At 35.2% G+C, this 15,419-nt stretch overlaps 1 protein-coding gene and 2 pseudogenes across 4 annotated transcripts in view; 1 reads left to right on the forward strand and 2 right to left on the reverse strand.

The window, feature by feature from the left end:
• The window catches only part of ATAD1 (ATPase family AAA domain containing 1), a 139,857-nt gene that overhangs the window by 63,876 nt on the left and 60,562 nt on the right, over window positions 1–15,419 (forward strand). For 3 of the 4 annotated variants that reach the window (XM_058298844.2, XM_004464527.4, XM_004464526.5), the window contains exon 6: window positions 4,635–4,741. In XM_058298844.2, coding sequence (XP_058154827.1) covers window positions 4,635–4,741 — 107 coding nt within the window. Of the gene's footprint in view, window positions 1–4,634; window positions 4,742–14,105; window positions 14,340–15,419 lie in introns of those variants that run through there. The other variant, XM_071215792.1, reaches the window with a different exon arrangement.
• Window positions 605–1,598, reverse strand: LOC139439164 (immunoglobulin-binding protein 1 pseudogene; annotated as a pseudogene).
• On the reverse strand, window positions 1,926–2,644 carry LOC139439165 (ubiquitin-conjugating enzyme E2 R2 pseudogene; annotated as a pseudogene).

Below are 15,419 nucleotides of genomic sequence, written 5' to 3' on the forward strand. Positions count from 1 at the left end.
AGACAGATTGAGCCAGACATACATGCTTCCAGTGTGTGAACAAGGGTTACTCCGCACCTTCTGAAACCAGGACCAGGGATTCTCACTGGAAGTGCAGGTTAACTCTCCACAGAGCCATTGAGGGATGGGGGAGGAACCAGCCAGGTCATCAGGAGATCCTACCACTTTTTAAGTGGCATTTTTCCTGATTTGGCATTTGCTCTGTTACTGCAATCTGTTTTCTGGAGCTTTGAGAAAGGTGTTTTTGTCTGTTCTTGCTAGTTGTTCAAAGCGTCTTTTGGGGGGTGGGCTGGTATGTGGATCCTGGAAGCTTCTATTGATAACATCACCATCTTGATTGGGCACAGTCATTGATTATACCAAGCTACTTCAGTGCTCTTTTCTTTCCACTTATATATTGGGATACATCATAATAAAAATGATAATGGTGAAATGAGCTTGTTGGCTCATCATTTAAGTTACAAATATATAATTAATCATTTGATACTTTATTGAACCCAAAGCAAGATGAAGCATCTTTGCTTTCATTTTACACACCTGAAGCAGCAATGCAGGGAGGGAACAATGTGAGCTATCTCTAGTCCTATCTTGGTGTGTGGGAAGATCAACCTGTTTTCATTTGGTTGCTATGCCTGCTAAGATTGGTATCCTTCCAGTCATTCCACTCATGGGTTTCTATAGTGATTTCTCATCATCCTCTTCCTCCTTTTGCTCCTGATCTTTCTGTAGTTGAACTGCTTTTTTTTTTTATCCTTAGCTATTCCCTAATCTAGTAATGTTCCATATTTCTGATATGCTTATACTAGTCAGTCACTGTCTTGTTTGCCAGACTTGGATAATCAGCCCCAAACAGCTTGGCTTTAACCACATCCTGAAAGAGAGTGAAGGGTTTCTTGGAGGCCTGTCCTGACGAGTTGAGGGAGAAGTTGATGCCTCTTTTGAGGAGTCATTTTATCTCAGGATCTTTATTTCTTGATTGATACTCTCAATCTCTTTCAAGCTGATACCAATCTGTCTGTGAAAGTCAAGTAGATAATATTCATGAGCACACTCATCATCTGTTCTACCATGTTACACAGCAGATTTCAGCATAAACAACCTGTATTTTACCTCTTTCATCTTTATTTTAGCCTTTCTTTGTGATGGCATAGAAACAAGTTTAGGATTGGCCATGGAGGAGCTAACGGTGTTATTTTCAGCTGAGTTATACTTGGTTTTGGGCAATTCAAACTCTGCCACATGATGGTAATGGCACTAGGTTAATTAGTTTAGAAAGTATTCTTAAGCCCACCACAAATTATCGAGACTGTAGCCAGGTTGACTTGTTTCATGGTGAGGGTTTCTTGCAGTGCTGCCACCAACAGGTACTTAATGTTGATAAAACCAGTCTTTTCCAAGACTTCATTTTGGCTGAGGGAGACGAGCTGTGACATCATTTCAGCAGCCTTCTCAAGGAGGTCCAGTCACTAAAACAACTTATCCTAGACTATACTGGAGCCAAGTGAGTTCAGTTGCTACTTCTGCTTCATTCAAAGGTGCTTGCTGGTTTCAAACAGCTCAGGGAGCAGTGGCAGCAGTAATTCATCTTCCGCTTCCATCTTGGGCACAATATTTATTACTATTATTTTTTAGCAGTTTTATTGAGGTATAGTCATATACCATACAGTCCATCTTTTTTTTTTTTAATGAAATACTTATTCAAGAATCTAAAAACAGCAAACATGTTTTGCTGTGAACAGTTTGTAGAGATGAAGTGAGGCGGGAGTTTGGGGTTTTTGGATTTTTTAAATAGAATCACTACAGTGGTGGGACAGTAAAGATTGCAAGAATTCTGACATTCTGTGGAGGGTTACTTTCTATTAAGAGGTCCATAAAAAGGAGCAAAATGAGATCCATAAGGGGAGTCATTAGTTGTGTTTATTTTACTATCCCCTGTGAAAAGGTTTTCCTGAGGAACCACTGCTAGGTCCCCACTTGCTTTCCCTTTGTCTTGGGACAGCAGGACAGTTAGTACAGACACATTGAAGAATAGGCCATGACTCCTCATTCCCAGAATTAATCATCACCATAAAAGTCACATCATCTTCCCCATCTTCATCAATGTCAATGTTGTATACGTCATCATAAAGCAAATCTGAGTTGTTGTCATTGGAGGGCTCCTTAGTTTTGATGTAATATGCCTCCAGGGTTGTGGGGATCTTTACTACATCCCTTTCTGCTTTGGCCTTTGTGGCTGTAACCTGTTTTGTAATGATATCAGCATATTCTTTGTCTTTTCCTTTATTGTTTCTCCATTTCCTGAACATAACTGAAGCATCCACATTAGCTGGGGAGAGGGTCTTGGGTTCATTAAGCAGTACAATTACACTTAACAGGATAGTCCTGACATGCTAAGTACAATTCCACCTTTTGGAGGGTAGCTCTACAGGTGGATGAAGACTCGAAATGCATACATCTCCATTCTCATAAATGTTGGGGTGTCACATTTTGCTCAAGAATCTGAAGGTAGATGGTGAATATGGGAGATGCCTTCCTCCCAATTGTAGAAGTCGGGCTCACGCACCAGGGTGATCAAGAAGCCCTCTACTTTTTCCTTGTTCGGGGATTTCAGCTCAAGCAGCAGGGCCTTCTGCGAGCTAGTCATGTGCACTGGGCCATTGTGGTGGCAGTGTTGGCAGCAGCCCCATCAATTTAATTTTGGTAAAGTCTAACTTAACCTATTTTTTTCTTTCATGGATCATACTTTTGGTGTTGAATCTGAATACCACTAAAACCCAATGTCATTTAGATTTTTCTTATGTTGTCTTCCAGAAGTTTTATAGTTATGCATTTTTTTCAAATTTATGATCCATTTTGAATTAATTTTTGTGAAAGGTGTAATGTCGGTATTTAAATTCATTTTTTTTTTAATACAGATGTCCATTGTTACTAGTGCCATTGGTCAGATATGCATTAACTTTTTAAAAAGATATTTTATCCAACTTTATTTGTTAGAGTATTCATATATGCCTTTTTTCCATCCTTTCTTCATTCTGGGTCCTTAAGTTTATTTAAAGTATTTCTCTTGTACATATCATATAATTGGGTTTTTAAAAACCCAGTTGAATTATGTAATCTTCATCTTAGAGAATCTATTTTATTTATATTTAATGTAATTACTGATGTAGTTATCTTTCCTTATCTAGCCTTTTTGTTTTTCATGTTGTTTTAGGCAACCATCTTGCCATAACCACTTCTTAGTGTGAAAATAATTAGGAATAATTGGTACAAAACTTTCTTTGAAATTTAAACAATTTAAAAATGTCTGCATTTTGTATATTCAGAATAGATGGGTCAGGTCAATACATGGTTCAATGATGGGACATACAAAATTGGAACTATGTAAGAAAATCCTACATGTGCTTACCATAGCAGGAGTCTGTCATGTCATAGTAATGTATCTTTGCTGAAATTTCTTTTTAAAAAATTATTTTTCGAAGCATGGACCTAGCACATGAAATGCATTTTTGTGCTGCTTATTTGTGTAATTGACAGACTTTGAGATGTAACTTCAGTGCTGAAATGTGACAGTTACTGAGAAATGCCGGTGATTTTATAGGTATATAGGACAAAACACTTGAAATTGTGATTGTACTAGAGAACCCAAGGTTTTTTAACTGTCTTTTTCCCATTCTTAGGATGTACCACCTTTCAGACTTTAGATGTTCTAGAAAGAAAATGTTTTCCTCCTTTTTAAAAGCATTTCATGTTTATTGCAGATAATTTGGAAGACAGAAAATAATTTAAAGTGAAAATAAAATTGTCCTTAAGTCCATCACTGAAAAATAACCGAAGTTATTAGCATTTTGGTATATTTCCTTAAAGTTGTTTATACCTTATAAAATATATATGCATGAGCAGGCTAGCATGTATGTTTTTTACTGTTTTTGAGACTATGCTACATAAACCATTTTCTATCCTACGTTTTTCCATTTAGTAGTGTTTTAGGTATTTTTCCATGTTGTTATTGTTAATTACCCAGAAAGTGTGTGAGCAAAAAAGATGTGACTCCAGAATTAAGAGCACATAGGGTTTAGGTAACATGGAAAGTTGGGGCCAGAGCTCACAGGCTTTCACTTCAAAACTCTGCTTGATCATTTCCCAGTCTTTTGGTACCAGATCCTTTATTTCTTATATGCTGGCATGAATTTTTTTTTTTTTTTAGTAACGGGGCCAGGGATTGAACCTGGGACCTCATTGTGGGAAGCTGGTGCTCAACCACTGAGCCTCATCAGCTCCCCTGAGTAAGTTTTTTTGTTTGTTTGCTTGCTTGTTTATTTTTTGTTGTTGTTTTTAGGAGTCACTAGGAGCTGAACCCATGACCTCCCATGTGGGAAGCATGCGCTCAACTGCTTGAGCCACATCTGCTCCCATTAATGTATATTTTAGAAAAGAAATGAAGGATGTGAATTGGTTATCTTTTAATTTGCCCAAATATTTACCAAAATTATTACAGGATATCAGAATAATGTCTAAGAAGTCATAATTAGGTAAACTCTTTTCCTTATATTCTTTCATAAATTTGTCACTTTTGATTAAATTATTTCAAATTATATAAGGAGGTTATTCTAAGGTTAAGACTTTTTTCCTTCTAGACTCCTTTCTGCGAAACCGTTCAAGTTCTGATCATGAAGCTACAGCCATGATGAAAGCTCAGTTTATGAGTCTCTGGGATGGCTTGGATACTGATCATAGCTGTCAGGTATTTGGATGGAATCTGCCTTAATCTTTTGTTGTTTTTAATAGAAAATTTGGGGTTATTTATGCTTTTTTTACAAAAGTTCTTTTGCTCATTGTTTTTCATTATCAGTTTGCCACACATTTGTCAGTTTATGCTAGTTTTTGTAAAGAATAAATTCTTGGCTTTGATCCTTGCTCTGTAGCTTTCCCCCATCTATCTTTTTACCCAGTTCTTTATTGTTGCCTTCCTTTTTATTTTCTTGGAGGCTACTGTCTTGTTGATTTTATAGCTTGTGCTCAATATTGAGTACGTTAATCTTCATCATTCTAATAAGAATTTAAAGCTATTAATAAGTTTTGATATTATTGTCTTTTTTATTCAATTCTAAACATTTTCTAATTTTTCTTAAGGGTTTTTCTTTTGGGTTCATAGGTTATTTAAAAGTGTATATCTTAATTTCAACTATGTGAAATACTAAATACCACTGATTGGAGAATTGTATGCCTTATTAATATGTATTAGTAAAATTGATTTGTTTAAAAAAAAAAGTGAAGGGTTGGGAAAAGGTATTCCATGCAGATAGTAACCAGAAGGAACTGGAGTAGATCAGATAAATGTAAAACAACAGTATTACAGTATATGAATACTAATTACTCAGTACAGCTAGCAAATTGTTTGTGTGATCAATATTCTATAAGTTTCTTCATACAGAATAAATACTTTTTGAAAATTTATTTATTTTTAAAGATACTTAGATTATATAAAATGTCACATAAAAAAATATAGGAAATTCCCATATGTCCTGCTCCCCACACCTCCCACATTTTCCCACATTAACAACATTCTTCATTAGTGAGGTACATTCGTTGCAATTGATGAACACATTTTGGAGCATTGCCACTAAGCATGGATTAAAGTTTACATTGTAGTTTTACTCTCTCTCCTAACCAATTCTGTAGGGTATGGCAAGATTTATAATGGCCTGTGTCTGTCATTGTTATATCATTCAGGACAATTCCCAAGTCCCCAGAATGCCTCTGTGTTACACCTTAAACACTAAGAGATATATTTTTGGGTACTTCACTTTTCTTTAACCCTTTCTTATGCATACTCATTAATTAAAATAATGCATCTGGATCGATAATGATTTGGCATGACTACTGTTGAAAAAGATTTTGAGTTTTTCTACTTCATAAAATTATGAGTTGGCATATTGTTATCTCCGGTAACTCATTCCAATAAGATGTGAAGAATTCCCAAGTTAGGAATTTGATTATCCAGAAAAAAAATGGCCTAGTTGGAAATTAAATAACCAATAACTTATTTCATTCTAAAGATTATAATGTCCAATAGAGCTGTAATATAAAAATTAGAATTATGTTATAATTAATTTCTATATTTGAATTATTACCTTTATAAATGTGTGTTGTTATATTATTTCTTATAATTGATTATATTAAATCTAACCTGGCCTTACAGTCTCTTAAAATTTGTAATTTCTTTCAGTCTGTTTTCTATTTTATTTTACAATTTCACAGTAAAGGTCTTTTTAAAAAAAAATGTAATGGGGGGAGCAGATGTAGCTCAAATGGTTGAGTGCCTGCTTCCCACATATGAGGTCCTGGGTTCAATCCCTGGTACTTCCTAAAAACAAACAAACAAAACCAAACAAACTCTTGTTGGGGAGCAGATGTAGCTCAGTGGTTGAGTGTCTACTTCCCATGTACAGGGTCCTGGGTTCAATCCCCAGTACCTCCTGAAATGTAATAAGATACACCTAAAGCATTTGTGCTGCATTTTTTTTTTTAAATCACCCTCCCCTTTCGGCTTTTTTTGCACGCCGTTTGCTCTCCGTGTCCATTAGTTGTGCGTTCTTCTGTGTCTGTATTTTTGCTTATTTCCCCTCCCCCCTTGCAACTCATTTGCTGTCTGCTCTCTGTGTCCATTCGCTGTGCACTCTTCTCTGTTCTCGCTTGTCTCCCTTCTTTGTTGGGTCACCTTGCTGAGTCAGCTCTCTGCGGCTTCTGCCGCCAGGCGGCCCTCTGCTGTGTACAAGTGAGCCTGCCTTCACAAGGAGGCCCTGGGACACGAACCCAGGGCCTCCCATATGCTAGATGGGAGCCCCACTGATTGAGCCACTCTGCTGCATTTTAAAATGTGCTGATTGTTCTGAGGAAAAGGACTTGCTTTTTTTTGGTATTGTGAGCTGAACTAGCCATTTTTTATGTGTAACAACACCCTTTTTACTTTTAGAAAACAACTACATAAAAAAACTATATTATCAAAGAATTTGCTTTTTGGCAATTTCGTGAAATTATACAAAGTGAGCTTATCACTTCAAGGAAACCAGTCAACAGTATTTGTTGGCAATAATAAAATTTGAACTTTTAAGTGAGAAATAGAATTTTGGAAAACTGTACCTGCTTCCATTAATTGAAAGCATCCTAGTTCTTAAAAGACTTTCCTGATGAGACTAGTGTTGATATTTTAAAATGTGATTAAAAATTTGTTTAATGAAACATGTCAACATTTGAAAGATCCGCATAACTTAATGAAGTAGTATTTTCCACATGACTAATATATGATGTTACAAAATCATGCTTGGTTAGAGATCCATTCAAGGTGCAAGTCCAATCTAACAGCATTTGAAAAATTTATTGATATGGTTTGAGAGTACACATTCCCATCTATTCTTTCACGAACCTACTACTTGCATTTTGTTTTGTCAAAGAAAAATATCTACAGTTATCTGAAAAAGCTATTAAAATATTCTTCCCTTTTCCCATTATTTGTATAGGGCTGGATTATCAATTGAAAGCAAAAGCAGCTATGACTATAGCCGCCAAATATTAAACAAAGTCACGTCTTCTCACTACCTTTTTCTCTTTTGTAGAATATAGGTTTTCTGTAGATTTTTCCTTCATGTTATTTTGTTAACATGTAACAGTTTTAGTATGGGTAGTTTGTTTTATAAGTGATCTATGTGCACTTTAATCATGTATATTCTCTAGTTGTGTGCATTGTATATGTTTTCACTTGATCAAGATTGTTAGGTATATTTTTCAAATCTTCTATTTCTGTGTACTGTGGTGGTTCTTTGCTCCTCTTATCAATATCGGTTTTCTGAGATAGGAAATTCTTTGAGACCTGGGTTGAAAAGAGATTTCTCTAGGTAATTTGTGTTTGTTTGTGCTAAAGGAGATACTGAGAGCACAACCAAGCCGGGACCAATTTAAATTCTTGACTTGAAGTCATGTAGATTTGGGCTAAACACTTATAGAGCTGATAAGAGTCTATAAATTTTCAGAGGAGATCCCTTACACCACAATTCAAGACAGGAAATTTTCTTTACAGACCTTTGGTGATGACAAGAGGGAACATGCTAGCATTAGTTCTCCCTTAGATTAAGTAGTATCCCTTCCTTTACAATCCCAGTTTTATGCAGGACATTCTTCTGTCCTGGGTTTTGTCTCTTTTTCCTGTAAGGCTAAATTCAAAACAAAGTTTCCTTGGTTTGGCATATATATTTAGAATCACATCTTTGAACATATCTTAAAAATTCAAACATTTCTTCAAATATTGCTTCTCCATATTATAGCCTTCTGGAATGCCAATTGGATGTATGCTGGAACGTCTTTATATTTCATGTCTTTTAACTTTTCTAATTTCTGTCCCTGTGCTACATTCTGCATCATTTCTTTACCTCTTCCTTCCAATTTGATAATTCAAGGGTCATTTGAATATCTTCTGCTATTTAGGTCTTTCATTAAATTTATTATTTCAATTATTATGCCTTTCAGTCCTCAAAATTTTGTTAGATTTATTTTCAAGTCTCCCAGGAAGTTTTTGTTGGCCTCTTGCTTGTCATTCATGTTTCCAATTGGATGAGAACAACCAGAGCCTTGGCATCAACTAGCTGTGTGCCCCTGACCAAATTATATAGTCACTCTATATCTGTATATAGACAATAATATCTCTAAAAAGGGAAGGATGATATCTACCTTAGAATTTTGGGTTTGTAAGGAATTCATATGAGAAAAGTAGTTTTAACAGTGCTTAGCATATATTTACTATGCTATTAGTATTTACTGTGTGGTATTGTGATTTGTTGTTTATTTAAATGTGTAAACATAACAATTTTATAGTCTATATTCAATAATTCCAATATATGAATCTTTGTACATCTGATTCTGTGGTTTGCTCTTTCAAGTTTAGGGTGGCTGTCTCTTTGTGCTTTATGATTTCGTGAGAAAACTTTGGTAAAACTGTGTGTGAATTATTTGGAGCCTAGATTGAAGGTCACTTGCTCTGGGGAGATTTTTTAAAAAATTTATTGAAGTATATCACTCATTCATAAATATACATAAACAATAAGTATACAGTAATAGTTGTGAACTTACAAAACAAACATATATAACATCATACAGGACTCTTACACCTCATCCTACCACTAACACCTTACATTGTTGTTAAACCTTTTTAACTAATGATTAAAGAGCATTGTCAAAATACCACTCCTAAACAAAGTGTTTTTTTCCAATCCCCCGTTATTATCTTTATATCATTTATATATGAACATATATAAACAATAAATGTATAGTAAAAGTTGTGAACTTACAAAGCAAACATGCATAACATCATACAGGGGTCCCATACATCAGCCTGCCACCAATACCTTGCATTGTTTTGAGATGTTTGTTACAGATTATGAAAGAATATTGTCAAATCGTACTACTGTTTATAGTTCTTATCTTACATTTGGTGTATTTTCCCCCCAACCCACCCAATTATTATTTTTTAAATACATTTTTTATGACAGAAGTTGTAAACTTATAAAACAATCATGCACATGTTCAGAATTGGCTCTGGGGAGATTTTGCATTTGCTTTCTGCCAGATTCCCCTCCTCCCCCATTGCAGTAGGTAAATTTACACCTGAGATCCATTTTGGCTGGCAGTGAACCATGAACTGTCAGGGATTTCATGATTTTGTGTGTGTGTGTGTGTGTGTGTGTGTGTGTGTGTGTGTGTGTCCAGGAGCCAAGACCTGCCTCTCCTGAAAAGGTCTTCTAATATTTCACCCTTTTTCTCAGGATATAATACTTCATGAGTCCTGGCATTATGTAGGGTGGTGTCTCATGAGGCTCTCTGGTCTGGAAGCCTCCAGTGCTTATCCTACTCTCTGGGATCTGTGCATATCTAGATGGTATGTGATTATCTTCCATCCCTGGATTCATGTATAGGCTTCATTACTGGCCTTAGCTTAATTCATTTGCATTTTTTGTAGAATTATTGATTAATTTACTTGTTAATATTTTAGATGTTTCGTGTTCAGGGGGCTTAAGAATCTCTTAAGCTCACCATATTGTCATAAATAAGTCTAAACCACATCATTCTTATGAAGAATGTTAAGCCACATGTCCTTTTCCACATCACCTTTATGAATGTGTAGTTTCATTATAAGAGAAAATTGCCTTGAGCTTTTGCTGAATGGTTAAAGAAGAAAGCACAGCATAGATAAAATTAGGTGACATTAATAGAAACATTTCCTAGTAATAATTGATTCTGATAAATTTAATCAGTGAAAATAATTTACAGGTTGCAAAAAACTAAGTATCCTCCTAAGAAATGCTATTTAAAGCACTTACAAAGTTGGATAGTTAGCTTAGGTAAGAGAAAATGTTTTAATATTATACTCTATAAAAAATTAAAATGTAGGGAAGCTGATGTGGCTCAAGCAATTGGGCTCCCTTCTGCCATATAAGAGGTCCAGGGTTCGATTCCTAGGCCCTCCTGGTGAAGGCAAGCTGGCCTGTGCAGTAAGCTGGCTTAAGTGGCAAGCTGGTCCAAGCGGAGAGCTGGCACAGCAAGATGACACAACAAAAAGAGACACAGAGGAGAAACAATAAGAGATGCAGCAGACCAGGGAGCTGAAGTGGGGCAAGAGTTGAGTGCCTCTTTCCCACTCTTGGAAGGTCCCAGGATCAGTTCCCAGTGCTGCCTAAAGAGAAGACATAGCAGCCACAGAAGAATGCACAGCAGATGGACAGAGAGAGCAAACAATGGGGGCAATGGGGAGCCAGGGGGATTGATAAATAAATCTTTAAAAATATTTATAAATGTTTGACTGTTTTCAGCAGAGGAAAGAGACAGTTGGATGAAGTATACTCTGAAGCCACTTGATCCAGAGCCCCACAGTATGATTCTGAAAACGATACAAATTAGAAATGAATTTTCAGAAACATAATTCCTTATTATACTAATAGCAATTACTGTTTTCATTATCGCAAATTTTTATTTGAGGGAGCAAATGAAGATGTTGCTTTTTTATTAAATCCTGTAAGCTTTCCTTTTTGCCTCTTATGTTTTTTTTTAAGGGGTTAAAATTCATACTATTATATTCAAATTTTAGATATATTCTTTCATGTGACTCTAATAGCTTTGCTCTAAAATTGCTTGTTCCAAAATTGTGAATGGAGCCCAGTACCACACCTAACTTTCTTGTAAGTATGATATGGTCACAAAGGAAACATACATAGTGACTGGCCCAGATAATCCATCAACACTACTGGAAACCTGAGTAACCAGTGACATAGCTTTCATCTTGAGAAATACGAGACATAAACGATATCTTTTTAGGGTATTCATTGTCAGAGCTTTGAGGCATAAATTTAGATCTGATTATTTTAAATGAAAAATGATAGTTTATTTTGTTTTAAAGATTTATAAAAAGTTTTAATACAGCAACTAATACATAAAAAGTGAGTTAATTTTGCTACTTAAATACTAAATACTGTTGTTCCCATTTTAAATTTTAGCTTATTTGCTCTAAATAGAATTAAATGTGTAAATAGAATTAATAGAAATGATAGATGTGTAATATTATTTGTTTTTGTCTGTTAAAAATACTTGTTAAAATTTGCTTCTTTAAAGCAAAACCCCAAGTGGTTTCAATCACTTTTACTTTTTCATCATGATTATTAGCCTATGCATGTTCACTCATTTTAGTATGTTGGACTAGATATATTTGGATTCTTTCATCGTATTTCTAGCATTCTGTCTTCCATTCTGTTTTTAGTTTACTTTTTCTGTTTTAGGCTGTTTGCTTACCTAGAATATTTATAAAAATGTAGCCAATTTTGAGTTTTTTCCAGGTACTGTCTCAGCCACTGTGCCTTTTAGGGCTTGCTTGTTTTACATTTGACAAAGTTTTTCTTTCATTGTTAATTATATAGAATTGTAGAAAGGCAATAAAGAAAAATAGGTAGGGCATTAATGTTTTGGTTTTAGGACCACTTACCTAACCTAAATACAAAAATTGCATTATGTTGCATTTTTCAAATTTAGGTTTGTATTTGTAATTCTTCCCTCTGGGTGGCAACATCTCACAGTTGATTGAAAGTAATTTGACTGAGGCTCTTGAATGTCATTAAAGATACATAGTGCAAGTAGAATCTAAAATTTGGTGGTTATTTTAACATATTCCGGAGTTAACTTATTCTGGAGTTAAGACTATTTCAGAAATCTTAACATCTCTAAGGTCAAAATAAAATAGTTTAAGAAATTTTCGGTTCCTTAGAATATCAAATTTAATTTGTATAGTAGATGTGTGCTTTTACTGGGCTATGCTAGAATATTGACAGAAATGGAATATTGAAGCCCTTCAGAAACTTGTTTCATATATTATTATCTTTAGTGGTGTAGGGTTTTTTTTTTTTTTTTTTTTTTTTCTTTATTAGAGAAGTTGTAGATTTACAGAATAATCATGCAGGAATTCCATATACCACCCTATTGTTAACATGGTGCATTAGTTTAGAACATTTGTTACAGTTGATGATAGCATATTTTTAAAATTGTACTACTTAACATAACCCATGGTATAACTTAGGGTTCACTGTTTGTGTAGTATAGATCTATGGTTTTGTTTTTTTTTTTCTTCTTTTTAGTCTGTTAAAATACAATCTGACATTTCCCCCTTTTATTTACATTTGTATTTATATTTTTTCAGTGCTCTTGTGTTCACAACATAGTGCTATTATTACCACCATCCATTACCAAACATGTTCATCCTTCCGAATAGGAATCTGTACATTTTAATCTTTAACTTCATTCTCTGTCCTTGCCCTGTCCCCTGGAAACCTGTAATCAGTGAGATTGTACAATATTCTTTTGTGTTTGACTTATTTCACTCAATAAGATTTTTCAGTGTTTATCAATGTGGTGTATATGAGGACTTCATGCTTTTTTTACGGCTAAGTAATACTCCATTTTATGTATATATCACATTTTATTTATCCTTTCATCATTTGATGGACACTTGGGCTGCTTCGATATTTTGGCAATTGTGAATGATACCACTGTGAACATCGTCTTGCCCCTGCTTTCACGTCTTTTGGGTATATACCTGTAGTGGGATTGCTGGATTATAGGAGGTTTTATACTTAGCTTTCTGGTGAACTGCCAAACTGTCTTCCACAGGAGCTGTACCATTTTATGTTGCCACCAGCAATGCATGAGTGTTGCTATTTCTCTGCATCCTCTTAAACACTTGTTACTTTCCTTTTTTTAATTAGGAGCCATTCTAGTAGGTGTGAAATGGTATCTTGTATTTTTGATTTGCATTTCCCTGATGACTAATGATGTTGGGCATCTTTCATTGTACTTTCTAGCCTTAATATATCTTCTTTGGAGAAATGTCTTTTCAAATCTTTTGCCCATTTTTAAATTGCATTGCATATCTTTTCGTTAAGTTGAAGGATTTCTTTATATATTCTGGATATTAAGCCTTTATCAAATATGTGGTTGTCAAATACTTTTTCCTTTTGTGTATGTTGTGGCTTTACTATCAGGAGAAAGTCCTGTGAGGCACAAAAGTTTTTAATTTTGATGAGCTCCCATTTATCTATTTTTTCTTTGATTGCTTGTGCTTTGGGTGTAAGAAACCATTGCCTAACACAGGATTTTGATAATTATCTTGTATTTAGGTTTTTATGACATTTTGAGTTGATTTTTTTTGTATAAGTTGATAGGTATAGGGATACTTCTTTTTTTAAAAATGGAAAGCCAGTTTTCCTAGCACCATTTGTTAAAGAGACTATTCTTTCCCAATTGAGTAGTCTTTGCCCCCTTGTCAAAAATCAGTTGCCCTTGGGAGTGGATGTGGCTCACACAATTGAGCGCCCACCTTCCACATCGGAAGTCCTGGGTGCGGTTCCTGGTTCTTCCTTAAGAAAAAACAGACAAGACAATGAGCCAAAAACAACAAGCAAACAAACAAGGAAGCCATCTCAGGAGGGGGAACAAAAAATCAGTTGGCTTTAATTTCATTGGTTTATGTATCTTTCCTTGCGTCAGTATCATGCTATTTTTTGGTTTTTGTTTTTTAGGAGGTAACTGGAGATCGAACCCAGGACCTTGTACGTGACAGGCAGGCACTCAACCACTTGAACGACATTCTCTCCCCAGTACCATGCTGTTTTGATTACTGTAGCTTTGCAATAAATTCTGAGACCAGGAAGTATGACTCCTCCAACTTCATTCTTCTTTTCCAAGATGGCTTTAGGTATTCGGGGCCCCTTTATCTTCCATATAAATTTTATGATTGACTTTTCCATTTCTGCAAAATTTTTGGACTTTTCACTGGATTTGAATTGAATCTATAATTTGCTTTCAATAGTATTGACATTTTTTTTTTTTAAGATTTATTATTTATTTCTCCCCATCCCCGTGTTTTTCATTTGCTGTGTCTGTTCATCTTCCTTGTTTCATTAGGAGGCACCAGGAGCCAAAACCAGGACCTCTGATGTGGGAGGGAACTGTGTAATGGCTTTAGCCACCTCCGCTCTCTGCTTTGTTGTGTCTCTCATTCTGTTTTTCCTCCCCATGTCTCTTGTTGCATCATCTTGTGTCAGCTCGCTGTCTTCTTTAGGAGGCACCAGGAGCCTCTGCTCCCTGCTTTGTTGTGTCTCTCATTATGTTTTTTCTTCTTGTGTCTCTTATTGTGTCAGCTTGCCATGCCTGTCCATTTCGCTAGTTCACTGTCTTCTTTAGGAGGTCCCAGGATCCGAACCAGCGACCTCCCATGTATTGGGTGGGAGCCCAGTTGCCTGAGCCACATGTACTTCCCAGTATGGACATCTTAATGAAATTCAGTCTTCTAATTCATAAACACAGAAGATCCTTCCTTTTATTTTGGTCATCTTTGATTTCTTTTAGCATTATTTTGTAGTTTTTTGTGTCCTTTATATCTTTAGTTAGATTTATTCCTAGATATGTGATTCATTTAGTTGCTATTGTGAATGAAATTTTTTTTCTTGATTTCTTCTTCTGATTGTTCATTGTTTCTGTATAGAAACACTTCTGTTATTTGTTTGTTGATCTTGTACCCTGTCACTTTGCTGAATTCGTTTATTAGCTCTAGAGTTTTGTCATGGATTTTGGGAGATTTTCTGTATATAGGATCATATCATCTGCAAATAAAAAGTTTTACTTCTTCCTTTCCAGTTTACATTCCTTTTATTATTATTATTTTTGCATAATTGCACTGGCAGTAACTTCCAGTACAATGTTGAATAACAGTGGGCATCCTTGTTCTGATCTTAAAGGAAAAGCTTTAAGACTTTGACCATTAAGTAGGATGTTAGCAGTGGGCTTTACATATATGCACTTTATCATGTAGCAGCAATTTCCTCTATTCCTGG

The sequence above is a fragment of the Dasypus novemcinctus genome, chromosome 6 (genome assembly GCF_030445035.2).
Source record: "Dasypus novemcinctus isolate mDasNov1 chromosome 6, mDasNov1.1.hap2, whole genome shotgun sequence".
NCBI lineage: Eukaryota > Metazoa > Chordata > Mammalia > Cingulata > Dasypodidae > Dasypus > Dasypus novemcinctus.